At 41.5% G+C, this 14,393-nt stretch overlaps 1 protein-coding gene across 2 annotated transcripts; it reads right to left on the reverse strand.

The window, feature by feature from the left end:
• Positions 1-2,455: 2,455 nt before the first annotated feature.
• Positions 2,456-4,672, reverse strand: LOC118936266 (twist-related protein 2). Of its 2 annotated transcripts, none has more exons than XM_021581645.3 (2): positions 3,375-4,672; positions 2,456-3,039 (listed from the first exon to the last, which is right to left on the reverse strand). In XM_021581645.3, the coding sequence occupies exon 1, from the start codon at positions 3,906-3,908 to the stop codon at positions 3,405-3,407; it is 504 nt and encodes a 167-aa protein (XP_021437320.1). In that variant the 5' UTR covers positions 3,909-4,672; the 3' UTR covers positions 2,456-3,039; positions 3,375-3,404. The 2 variants fall into 2 exon arrangements, with proteins under 2 accessions (XP_021437320.1, XP_090086795.1); XM_090230669.1 differs by having other exon boundaries at positions 3,498-4,099.
• Positions 4,673-14,393: the final 9,721 nt, after the last annotated feature.

Below are 14,393 nucleotides of genomic sequence, written 5' to 3' on the forward strand. Positions count from 1 at the left end.
CATTTAGCAAAGTAACATGACTCTTTGTGAATAGATTAGAAGTAGCCTAAAATAATACAGACAGTCAATTACAATAGGCCTGCTACATCGTCTAGGCTACATACTAGGCTATATGCAATACCATGATTTAAGGTGTTATGAATCGCATATCAATATATATCACAATTGAATAGGCCTATATTAATTTAGTATGTTTCAGCTTTTGCAAAACTATTCTCCATTTCTCATTAAAGAAAGAAGAAAGTTCACGCAACTGATCAATCATGTCGATTTGCAACCTAATTTATCAGGAACATTGAGTAACTTCATTTATCAGAAACATGGAATAATCTCATTTATCAGGAACACAGAATAATCTAATATATCAGGAACATGGAATAATCTCATTAACAGGAACGTGGAATAACCTAATTTATCAGGAACATGGTATAACCTAATTTAATATGAAAACATAATAACCTAATTTATCAGGAAAACGGAATAACCTCATTTATCAGGAACACTGAATAACCTCATTTATCAGGAACATGGAATAAACTCATTTATCAGGAACACAGAAAAAACTCCTTTATTAGGAACATGGAAATACCTCATTTATGAGGAAAACAGAATAATCTCTTTTATCAGGAACATGGAATAATCTAATTTATCAGGAACACTGAATAACCTAATTTATCAGGAACATGGAATAAACTCATTTATCAGGAACGTGGAATAACCTTCTTTATCAGGAACACTGAATAACCTCATTTATCAGGAACATGGAATAAACTCATTTATCAGGAACGTGGAATAACCTTCTTTATCAGGAACACTGAATAACCTCATTTATCAGGAACATGGAATAAACTCATTTATCAGGAACATGGAATAAACTCATTTATCAGGAACACTGAATAAACTCATTTATCAGGAACACTGAATAACCTCATTTATCAGGAACACTGAATAAACTCATTTATCAGGAACATGGAATAAACTAATTTATCAGGAACATGGAATAAACTCATTTATCAGGAACGTGGAATAACCTAATTTGTCAGGAAATTGAATCATCTAATTTACCAGGAACATGTAATAACCTAATTGATCAGGAAAATGGAGTAACCTCATTTATGAGGAAAATGGAATAACCTAATTTATCAGGAACATGGAATAACCTCATTCATCAGGAACATGGAATAACCTCCATCAGGAACATGGAATAACCTCCATTAGGAACATGGAATAACCTCATTCATCAGGAACATGTAATAACCTCCATCAGGAACATGTAATAACCTCCATTAGGAACATGGAATAACCTCATTCATTAGGAACATGTAATAACCTCCATCAGGAACATGTAATAACCTCCATTAGGAACATGTAATAACCTCATTCATTAGGAACATGGAATAACCTCCATCAGGAACATGGAATAACCTAATTCATCAGGAACATGTAATAACCTCCATTAGGAACATGTAATAACCTCATTCATCAGGAACATGGAATAACCTCATTTATCAGGAACATGGAATAACCTAATTTATCAGGAACATGGAATAACCTCATTTATCAGGAACATGGAATAACCTCATTTATCAGGAACATGGAATAACCTCATTCATCAGGAACATGGAATAACCTCCATCAGGAACATGGAATAACCTCATTTATCAGGAACATGGAATAACCTCCATCAGGAACATGGAATAACCTCATTCATCAGGAACATGTACTAATAGCAAATGTCAACACTATAGGCTTTAGTGGCGCACAAAGTGTTGCTACACAATTATAAACGGCAAAGTTTGCCTACTACTATACAATAATAATTAAAGCAGTAGTCTGGTTTATTTTACAAATAGGCTAATAATAATATTGTTCATAATAATAATAATAATACATTATTCCAACGATGTCCGTTCATTACTACAAAACAAACCCAATAAATAGTATGATTATTTAGTCTTTCATAACCTATAGTCCCATTGGGTCGAGAGAAATCTGATATTCGGAGGCATTTCAGGAGTATGTTGGTTTAAGATGAAGCGTGATTATGTTGATTATAAGACCATGCCAAAAACAACCGTGAAACGTTTCCCAGGTGGACACAGTTTAAATACATTTCATACACACCTCTTACTGAATGATCTCTGCGAAAGTTGTTGTCCTAAATGTGAATGTTAAGCATGGTCCACTTGTGGATTGGAGCAGGACACATTATAAACATTCACTTCAATGTGAAGACTTACCGCCAATGTATTAACTATTTGTGTCAGATTAAAAGTCGAAGTAGCCTAACTGGTAGCCTACCAGATAACTCTGCTGCATAAGATTGCATGTTTGCATCAAAAGAGGGAATTACTAAAGTATTTGACAATTGTTCGATCCTAGGACATTTAGATTTGTATAATCATACCATATGTGTTTGGTTGAAACTTAATTAATGAAGTAAAAAGGGAAATTGTTTTGTTTTATCATTTACTTTATTGCGGAAAATATACAATTATTTACACAACAATAATAAAAATAGGAATGCATTTCAGACATAGGATCTATTCCTCATGTAACACGTGTCATCAATAAATAAATAAATGTATTCTGAAAAGAATAACCTCAATTATTTTTGCACAGGTTGGCGACACATTAATTCAACCCATTAGCCTATAATACCGCAGTCAGTCCACATCGAAAGTCTCACACGGAAACTGAGACAAATGCGTCGATGCTGCCCTTTAACCTCCACAGAATACTGTCCACAGAGTCAAAGACATGCATGAAAACATACATTTCCAAGTAACATTCGTCGTCAACAATAAAAAAAACTAACGTATTTCAGAATGTAGTAGTGTAGTAGCCTAGCACTCGAATGCAGATCCAGGTCGTCCAAACGCGGGCCTTTCCCAGGCAAAGTGCTCTCCCCACGCCCTGTCCTTTTTGGTTTTAAATGGTTGTCAAAGTTTGCTCCCATAAACCGCAGCTTTGTGTGTTTCCAGCATTATTCTCCAGAATTGCCCCGTTGTCATACTGATAAGCAGAATCAGCTGTCACCTGCAGATCAGAACAATTATAAAAAAGACGATTAATTATTGACGCCTGACTACGAAAAAGTTCAACAAAACACAGCAACCTAGACTTGTTTATGGCTGCAGTATGACTCACAGATCCAGGAAAGTACAACAGTCTATTAAAGTAGAACACTATTTAAACTGATACTGTTAAAAAAAACAATAGCCCAAATAGGCTGTAGTCAAATGTAGTAGGCCCATAGGCCTAAAGTGATTATTTTTGTATTTAGCCATTTTGTACAACGAACATCAACTGAAATGGTTGCAATGTAGTACGGTCTTAAAAAGTAAGACAATGAGTTGGAAAACAGAGCATACCATTTTGGACTACAGCTCTTCGGCCGTGAGCTAGTGAGATGCTGACATGGACCAAGCGCCCTCCATCCTCCATACAGAAAACGCATAGCTTAATCTCTCATGAGCCACATAACTACAACTTGCCATTTTGGAGTCCAATTCATCGCTCTGCAGAACTTGGTACAGGAAATCGATGTACCTGGCAGCAAGTTTTAAGGTTTGTATTTTGCTCAGTTTGTCTGAAGGCAAAGTGGGGATGATTTTCCGCAAAGACGAGAAAGCTTCGTTGAGTGACTGCGTCCTCTGCCGCTCGCGCACGTTCGCCATGACTCGTTGCGTCTGTAGGTCTTCGAAAGAATGTGGACTGCTGCTGCTTGACTTTTTCCCTCTTTTCCCAGGGGTAGGGCTATCTGAATCCTCCCCGTTTTTCCTGCTTGATGTCCTTTTCCTCCCACATCTCTTCGGTTGCCTATCCAGTTCCCCCTCACTGTTGCCGAGACTGTCTAGTGGAGAGCCTGGGGAGCTCGACTCTTCCCCGGTCATTTCCTCAGACATCACCCCTCAGTTAGAAGACAGACAAGCGACAGTCAGTCCGAATGATCCAAGCATCAAGTTAACGGTTATTTCCAGTTGCGCCTTCGATTCACCGCCTTTGAAGACACCAATAATAAAGTATCCATACATGGGATCCCGAGACAAGAAATGTTTTCTGATACTTGAGAAAGTTACGGAGTTCTTATAGCCTGTATGGCGTAAAGATTTGGAGAGAGAGAGGATTGGCCAATAAAGTATATTACGTGTAAAGAGGGGTGGGCGCGAGCAAGGAACTATGAGGAACTCCTCTCGCTGCATGGTCTGCTGAAAACAAAGTCGGAGACCGCTGAAAGCTACTTCATCAATGGCGGGATTGGTATCGTATAGCCTAGAATATAAATAGGATAGGCTTATCAAAGTAACACATTTTGTTTGATCTGAATCTCATTTAATATGCTAATGTGTAATGACACTATTAGGTAAAACATAAATATGTTTAAGCGTTGAATGCAATATTTGTTTTTACGCTGCAACAAACAATCTAGATTTTAACTCAATGTATCCCATGCACCATGTTGTAATTCAAGATTAAATTAAACACTAAAGTAAAACAGTAACACGATATGGAGCAAAACGATGAATACCTAAACGTTATTCTTATATTCCTCTAGTTTGGATAAACATGATCATTATACGCTGGCTCATTCATGCGCACAAGTAGAGCATATCCAATAGACCACACACACACCACCTGTAAACATACAACTGGCAACCCGCTGCTGACCCAACCTTTAATTTACCTAAACAGTTTTCGAGGTAATTATCCTGGATGAGAATGATCCTGGATGAGAATGATTCTGGATGAGAATGATTCTGGGTGAGAATGATCCTGGGTGAGAATGATTCTGGATGAGAATGATTCTGGATGAGAATGATCCTGGATGAGAATGATTCTGGATGAGAATGATTCTGGATGATAATGATCCTGGATGAGAACGATTCTGGATGAGAATGATCCTGGATGAGAATGATTCTGGATGAGAATGATCCTGGAGGAGAATGATCCTGGATGAGAATGATCCTGGATGAGAATGATCCTGGATGAGAATGATCCTGGATGAGAATGATCCTGGATGAGAATGATTCTGGATGAGAATGATCCTGGATGAGAATGATCCTGGATGAGAATGATCCTGGATGAGAATGATTCTGGATGATAATGATCCTGGATGAGAATGATTCTGGATGAGAATGATCCTGGATGAGAATGATTCTGGATGAGAATGATCCTGGATGAGAATGATTCTGGATGAGAATGATCCTGGATGAGAATGATTCTGGGTGAGAATGATTCTGGATGAGAATGATCCTGGATGAGAATGATTCTGGATGAGAATGATCCTGGATGAGAATGATTCTGGATGAGAATGATCCTGAATGAGAATGATCCTGGATGAGAATGATTCTGGATGAGAATGATCCTGGATGAGAATGATCCTGGATGAGAATGATCCTGGATGAGAATGATCCTGGATGAGAATGATCCTGGATGAGAATGATCCTGGATGAGAGTAAACTGAGATATTTTTTTTTAAGGGCATTTAAATGTGTCCTTAACTGGAATCCATGTATTTATAAATGAATACGAGACAGTCCATACTTTCTGTTGACTAGGCTACTGCAGTACTACTTTTAGCCCCTTATTCTGGAAACTAGAGATGCGTTTGAGTCCAACAATATCATAGTCCTCTATAGCCACAATTCTTCAGTGTTGTTGAAACTCCAATTCTACATGGGCATCAGTGTTGTTGAAGCTCTCTTGAGAAGACTGTAACTACATTGTCCACAAGAGGGCATATACCTCTATCATTATCTTTATCTCTAGACTCTAGAGCAGAGCTCTCCAACCCTGTTCCTGGAGAGTACCCTCCTGTAGGTTTTAACTCCAACCCTGTTCCTGGAGAGATACCCTCCAACCCTGTTCCTGGAGAGCTACCCTCCTGTAAGTTTTAACTCCAACCCTGTTCCTGGAGAGCTACCCTCCTGCAGGTTTTAACTCCAACCCTGTTCCTGGAGAGCTACCCTCCTGTAAGTTTTAACTCCAACCCTTTTCCTGGAGATATACCCTCCTGTAGGTTTTAACTCCAACCCTGTTCCTGGAGATATACCCTCCTGTAGGTTTTAACTCCAACCCTGTTCCTGGAGAGCTACCCTACAGGACGGTAGCTCTCCAGGAACAGAGTGGGAGTTAAAACCTACAGGACGGTATCTCTCCAGGAACAGGGTTGGAGTTAAAACCTACAGGACGGTATCTCTCCAGGAACAGGGTTGGAGAGCTGTGCTCTATAGTCACTAGACCAGGGTTCCCCAACTGGCGCGTTTTTAAATTTAATTATTCATTTATTTTTACTTTTATTATTGTTGGACATAAAATATTGTTCCCAAGTATTCCCTCGCATACGATCAATACAAATGTAAGCAAGGTTTGAAAGGATTACGTTTTAGTGAAATATTATATCTGTTTGGGTTTGGGGTCAATTTGCAGCCTGCAAATGATTTTAAATTATGTTCCGGCCCGCGACCAAAAATCTTCCCACGGCTGAATCTAGTTTGATGATCCCTGCTCTATAGTGTTTCTAATTGGAAGATATTCCCCCATGCTATAAAAGTGATGTCTCATTTACAGTAATTTAGCTTAATACAGAAATCTAAACAAAAAACAGCTATCTCATGAATACTGCAATCAAATATTATTGAAGTCAATCACATGTATTACATTTTGTAACATACAGTATGAATGCTTAGTCCTGGTTAAAGTTGTAGCCTAGGCTACATGTGGGCTCCCATATAAAAGGTAAGTTAACACGGCTGCTACCTCACCCTCTAATGAAGGTGAATTGAGGAGAAAACTGAATTGCAGAGGAAATTTTGCAACTCCTGGAGGACAGTGCCCCTATATAAAAGGCCTCTCTGTAAGAAATATTTACCAGGATGTGGGGGTGGTAAACAATAAACAATATCCATCTTGTGTCATAGTAAGAGGATTACCTTCTCTGGGTTCTAGAATCCCCAGGAGCACCAATAGGGGAGCAGGAAGCAGGAGGGCAGGCAAGGTTAGAGGTCACAACACCAGTGACCATTCATTGAAACCAGCGTCCAGCCAGGGCCCAGGGCTCAGAATGAATCATTGTTCTGACTGGGGGACAGACAGGGAGACACCTTAGGGCATACCTTACTTACACCGAGGTTGGTTAACTGTGACCTGTCCTGACCAATCATTTAATTGAATCTGTTTGACATGTTAGGGGCCAAACTGAAGTGCCAGTATCCAGGAACATCCATACATTTTGACTTAAAATATTATTGCGATTTGCCGACAATTTAAGGGCTCATTTGAAAAAGAGGCCTGGGTCCCAATGGGACTCCCTGTCAAAATAAAGGTTCACTAAAATATTGTAGCAACCCGCACAGACAGCTGTGTGTTATGTGTTAGGCTATTAGTTGGTTGTGTTGTACTTACCAGTACCCAGTGTTTGCAGGGTCTGCCATGCCAATCAACCTGCTATCTGCCAATCACGGGAATGCCTGGAATGTTCTGATGCCGGGCATCCTGGTGGTTGGTGGAGTGGCGTGGAGGGGGGTTGGGCAGGGGGATGGAACATTGGAAGTTAAGACCAGGTTTAGCCTTTGTTCTCTCTCTTACGTCTGGCTTTCACAAGAGAAGGTGACGGTTGTTTTATAGGGTATCCTTCATTTATTTGGCGTGGGCTACGGCCAAACAGTAGCCTGCGTAAAGTTGGGTTAATAAACCATACAACCATAACCATAATAAACCAGCTCAAGCCTCTATCTGGACAATTGTTCCTTTATGATCTAGTCAGGACATTACAATATTTGTTCTTCTTCTCCAGAATCATAAACGTTTTCAGAATGATTTAGCACTGAGACTAAAGATTCAACCAGTGATATTTCAGTAGATTTGAAGAGTCTATAAGCATCAGGTCCCCTCACCAGGTGACTTTACCTGCCTGTGTAGCCCTGTCCATGGTGCTGATCCTTACAGCATTACTTAGCCTGATGTTGTCGTCAGGCTACAGTAAATTATGTCGAGCTATTACCTTGATTATGGAAAACATCACATTCTGCAGTGAGGAGGCAGACAATAATATTACGCTGTTTTGCTTAAAGGTGAGGGCTTTTCTTTGACGTTGATATAAATAGGTTCCAAAACCTACAATGTTAATTAACAAAGCAGTAAACTGGACCAAAAGAAGAGCAACATAAACTGGATTGAAAGTCAGCAGTAGTCTAACCCAGCATTTATTAAAGTATGGGTCGCGACCCGAAGTGCGTCGCGGACCTGTTAATAGTGGTTCGCGACGTGTCAGACTAAATGTGTCATTATTTAACTAATTACTGGAATTGAGTTGGTGCAAGTGCAAATGCGCTCACTGTTTAGCAGCGGTATCTCAGCTCTGTTTGACAGCTGCTCGAATGGGAGGAAGATGTATGCTTCGTCGTTTACCGGGTCTTTTTTCTGCAGTTTTCGTGAACATCACTCTGCGCCCCACACTCTGTTGTTCAGCAGCAGATGATGTGCTGTCCGCCGCTGACTTGTCATTCCCTCTCTCCATCACGTACCACTGTCATCAAATGGACTCAAGCTAGCCACAAGTTCTGACTGAGCTCAATCGTCATGAAACGCAAATACAGCGATGAGTTTCTCACTCTTGGTTTTGTACAAACTTTGAGAAATAGCGAGGATCGCCCGCAATGTGTTTTGTGCGGGGAAGTGCTTAGTAATGATTCTCTCAAAACAAACAAATTTAAACGACACGTCCTGACCAAACATCCACAGCATCACGGTGAACCCAGAGAGTTATTTCAGAACAGGGGAGAATGCTTCAGGAAACAGGGCTTCGACAGTGGAAGAGTAAGTCAACTAGCAAGGCATTGTTGTCATTTTATAACAGGTTAGGGAGCATGAAACAGAAATAAGGGAGCATGATTTCTCATAGAAGTAGATGCAAGTTTCTCTTTCCAACAACCCCCTCGTACTCAGCTAATAGCTAACGTTACCCAAAGCAAGCTAGATACTGATAGTACAGCCCTAAGTAACAGTACAGATGAAGATGACAAATTCAGTCCTACTGTATGTAACGGATGTGAAACGGCTAGCTTAGTTAGCGTGGGCGCTAAATAGCGTTTCAATCAGTGACGTCACTTGCTCTGAGACCTTGAAGTAGTAGTTCCCCTTGCTCTGCAAGGGCCGCGGCTTTTGTGGAGCGATGGGTAACGATGCTTCGAGGGTGACTGTTGATGTGTGCAGAAGGTCCCTGGTTCGCGCCCGGGTATGGGCGAAGGGACGGTCTAAAATTATACTGTTACATGTACATCTTACTGTAGCGATGATTGTTGAAAACAAGTCTAGGTTGGAACTGTTGCTGTTAAAATACAAGTATTTTTAAAAATTCGAAATAAAATGATTTAACACATCATAATGCCTGATTGATAGTCAGATCAGTAGTCTAACCCAGGACTCCATAATGCCTGATTGATAGTCAGATCAGTAGTCTAACCCAGGACTCCATAATGCCTGATTGATAGTCAGATCAGTAGTCTAACCCAGGACTCCATAATGTCTGATTGATAGTCAGATCAGTAGTCTAACCCAGGACTCCATAATGCCTGATTGATAGTTAGATCAGTAGTCTAACCCAGGACTCCATAATGCCTGATTGATAGTCAGATCAGTAGTCTAACCCAGGACTCCATAATGCCTGATTGATAGTCAGATCAGTAGTCTAACCCAGGACTCCATAATGCCTGATTGATAGTCAGATCAGTAGTCTAACCCAGGTCTCCATAATGCCTGATTGATAGTCAGATCAGTAGTCTAACCCAGGACTCCATAATGCCTGATTGATAGTCAGATCAGTAGTCTAACCCAGGACTCCATAATGCATAATCGTGACAGAACCATTGTTTAAAAGGTCCCTGACAGTTCCTGGTACAGCTAAAACAATCCCCAGTTTACCGGAAACATATTATATAACTCCCATAGTTACACAACAATGTAATGAAATGTTGAACCACTGTTCCCTACATGTAGTGTACCATGGGCCCCTGGCAAAAGTAGTGCACAATATAGGGAATAGGGTGCCATTTGGGACACAACCATAAAACTAGTATAAAGGGTCATATCTATTTGAGTCTTTTTGGCAGATCTCCCCCTCAGTGTTCCCCTCACCGCGGCAGAAGAAGTGACTCTGAGAAAACACAGCTGTTTCATGAGAATATGATGTCATCAGAGGACACACAGACAGCCTGGTGTTGATTTTTAATAAAGACAGGCCTTTAGGAGCCATAATAACCTTTAAAATGAGATAGCATTTGTCAGTGGTGGATATTACGAGAGGTAGTAGGTTAGTCATGTCATTAGGACACTGAATAGGGACAGAGAGAAATCCTGTCCTGTCATGCTTATTTTGCTAACAGGTACACCAAATGAGGCTCCATAAACTCAAGCTGCTCCCTTCAGGGTTAAAGCATGCTCATAGTATTTTCTTTCTGAATATTAGTGCTGACTTTGTGCTGATTCTTTGCAAGTGGATATGAGCTCCGACCCACTATGTCTGTCCAGCCAACTCTTTAAGTTGGACAAGGGCATTCTGTGTTTTGATAAGATAAGAGGTTTGCACATCTAACAGTTACATATGCATTTTTCTTAATAATTGTTTTCCTTCTTTATTTTTGATTGTGTGGTAAAAATGGTTTCAGGATGTAACTGTCTCCTACACTACAGGTTACATAAAGGAATAACACAAACTGAGTGTCCCATCCCTCACCACCATAATACAAACCCACTCTTTGTCTTTATGAGTAGTGAGTAGGAGGAGTGATTGTCTAAATGTATAATGGTGATTCATGCACCTTGACTTGACAGTCCTGAGTGACCCAGCCCAGAGGATTACTAACAGCCCCCACCAGGTCATTCAGGTCCATCCAGCCTGCAGTCAGAACCGGGTCCAAGCTCCACTGCCAGAGTCAGATCCACAAGGACTGGTGACCTCCAGCCTGCAGTCAGAACCGGGTCCAGCTCCAGCCTTCACCACCACAGCCAGAGTCAGCCCACAGGGACTAGTGTCCTTTCCTCTGTTATTAATCTATCTGCTGAGCCTTATCTCTCTCTCTCTCTCTTAACCTACTCACATATCTGTAGAAATAACAAACCCTGCACGGTCTCTCCATAACATAAGTCTCCCCACAATTGCCAGTGATATTCGTGTTCACTCCATTAAGTTGACCACACCGAGTGGGACGCCAGAGAGGGAAGATGGATCAGCTGCTAGCGTTGAGAAAAGACAGGGGCCTTGTCTTCAAAGAGGCAGGCAGAGCTTGGAGGATAAAGTCCCCTCGGGCCTCGCCAACTAACAAGGTCAGGCTCTTGTGTTGGATGACAGCAGTTTTCCACCTCAAATTCATTCAACCAAATTACCTCAAAACGTTGCATTCCGAGGAGAAACTCAGACATCATATCTGGGTGTTTGATAGCGGCCAGTCTGGCAGTCGGTCGGGGGAGAGAGGAGAGGATGTGGGGTTTAGATTAGAGCGAGGCGAAGATGAAGACAGGCTTTTATAACCAGTCTGGATGTGAGCCGGGGCCAGAGCTCCTGAAGTAAGCTGTTAAAGAAGCCTTTTAAAAACACAGGGCTTTGATGCTGGGAGAGGCTAATCGTTTTGGTTGGCTATGTATCGCTTTAGCAGAACTCTAACCAAGTCCCAGACAGACTGCCCAAGAAAAAGACCCTCAGATCTGGCATGGCTCAGAGTGCCTACTGCATTGGACAGAGAGAGACACCTCAACCTAGTCAGTCACCAATCAGTCATATAGCATAGTGGTATGTCAATGTGCATCACTAGGAGCTTGCTTTCATTATTTCTGTACTAAACAATACAAAAAGACAGATTGGAACACTGTTTTGGTTGAATATAATCTACTCTATACCTGTATGGTTTGTAGATCTTGGTTGACTAGAATCTACTCTATACCTGTATGGTTTGTAGATCTTGGTTGACTAGAATCTACTCTATACCTGTATGGTTTGTAGATCTTGGTAGACTAGAATCTACTCTATGCCTGCATGGCTTGTAGATCTTGGTAGACTAGAATCTACTCTAAACCTGTATGGTTTGTAGATCTTGGTAGAATAGAATATACTCTATACCTGCATGGTTTGTAGATCTTGGTAGACTAGAATCTACTTTATACCTGCATGGTTTGTAGATCTTGGTAGACTAGAATCTACTCTATACCTGTATGGTTTGTAGATCTTGGTTGACTAAAATCTACTCTATACCTGTATGGTTTGTAAATCATGGTAGGCTAGAATCTTTTCCTGTATAGTTTGTAGATCTTGGTAAACTAGAATCTACTCTATGCCTGTATGGTTTGTAGATCTTGGTAAACTAGAATCTACTCTATACCTGTATGGTTTGTAGATCTTGGTAGAATAGAATCTACTCTATACCTGCATGGTTTGTAGATCTTGGTAGAATAGAATCTACTCTATACCTGTATGGTTTGTAGATCTTGGTAGAATAGACTCTACCATATCTGCATGGTTTGTAGATCTTGGTAGAATAGACTCTATAATATCTGCATGGTTTGTAGATCTTGGTAGAATAGACTCTACCATATCTGTGTAGAGCAGTAGGAAGATGTCTAGTCTCTATCGACAGCCTGTGGTTATAATGGCTCACTGGGATCTCAGACAGCTCTACCATACATCAACACCTTATTGGCCACCGAACCCCAACAAACCTTTAGCATGTTTTCACAGCTTGGAAGCCAGAGGTGAGGGGAGGTCTGGGAAGAGCTGGGATCCCCACGGTATGCTTTCCCCCTTTTACTTTGGAGCACACACTCACGCACCCACATGCACACTCACGCACGCACACACACTTGTGGAATTCACACAAACACACACATATGCACACATACATCCACATGCACATTTTTGGAATTCACTCTCACACACACAAATTATTCATACAATTATTTTATAAAGCCTTTTTTTTTACATCAGCAGATGTCACAAAGTTCTATACAGAAACTCAGCCTTAAACCCCAAACAGCAATGCAGATGTTGAAGCACATGCATGTACACACACTTTGCATGGATGAATGCACGCACACACATACATTTTGAATTTCACACACGCACACACACGCACACACGCACGCACGCGCGCACGCACGCACACACGCACACACGCACACACGCACACACGCACACACACACACACACACACACACACACACACACACACACACACACAGTGAAAGCCTTTCCCCTAGGGGTGTTTGAAGCTGCCTCTCCAACCCATGTTTATTATTCCTGAGTGATTCTCTCCACAGAGACAATAGATTTGAAGGGGCACATGGCTCTCTTCCTCGAAATCTTTGTTTATATGTTTTCCCCAACCAAGTAAACATGCCTTGTGAAAACAAGACAGATCGGGTTAGGGCAACACGTTACATCATGGACACACAGCGAGGCAGTATAGTCACTATTTGTGCCTTCTGACAATTGTGAGAAGTTAACAATGAACCATTATTGCACCTGCTCTAAACTTGTTTGGTAACATTGGAAACATTCATATTTTCAACCATAGCATGTGATGAATGGGAATGTGAATGTGGTGAGTTTCCAACATGATACACCAGGGGTATGTACGTCTCAAATGGCACCCTATTCCCTTTATAGTGCATTACTCTGATCAAAAGTAGTGCACTACATAGGGAATAGAGTGCCATTTGGGAAACAGTCTAAGAGAACAAGGGCCTCGCAACCACTGAACCACCCTGCTCAGCCTTCTGCTACCCATAAAGCACTCTGCCTGCCACCAGGCAGATCCCACACATCTTGCCATCCTCTGGCTCCTGCAGGAGGCCAACGCACTGACCCACGGAGGGAAACAGCCTCACTACAGATAACTATTTTAGACCACAACAGGAGCTACTGTCGTTTTACTGTGCGATGACTGAAAACGTTATTTGAGTGAAGTAGCTAGATGTTTCTGTAGCAGTCACCTCAGGACAGGAAATCTAAATCATTACATCAATATTGGTTATGATGTCATGTAATAGCAGGCTGTAGCCATAGCAACATAACCTATAACTACCGTACCATGAAGCCTTACATTTAAGAACTACATATTTAATTTGTTGTCTAGTACTGCGAGGTGAGGACTCATAGTCTCTTAATGCGAGCTCTGTGAGAGGAGAGGAGGTCACACAGAGTGTCTGCAGCTGCAGTCCAGGATGAATGGGGGGCAGGGGGATAAAGATGGGGGATGCATGGGGGGGTAGGGGGATAAAGATGGGGGATGCATGGGGAGGGGCCGGGGGATAAAGATGGGGGATGCATGGGGGGGGGGCAGGGGGATAAAGATGGGGGATGCATGGGGGGAGGGGGATAAAGATGGGGGGGCAGGGGGATA

The sequence above is a fragment of the Oncorhynchus mykiss genome, chromosome 3 (assembly GCF_057628025.1).
Source record: "Oncorhynchus mykiss isolate SJ-2025 chromosome 3, ASM5762802v1, whole genome shotgun sequence".
In the NCBI taxonomy this organism is placed as follows: domain Eukaryota; kingdom Metazoa; phylum Chordata; class Actinopteri; order Salmoniformes; family Salmonidae; genus Oncorhynchus; species Oncorhynchus mykiss.

Coding starts and splice junctions, on each gene's coding strand:
- LOC118936266 (XM_090230669.1), bottom strand. CDS start 3,908: ATGTCTGAGGAAATGACCGGGGAAGAGTCGAGCTCCCCAGGCTCTCCA. Junction 3,040..3,497: donor ATGAATTGGACTCCAAAATG/GCAAGTTGTAGT, acceptor TCTGATCTGCAG/GTGACAGCTGATTCTGCTTA.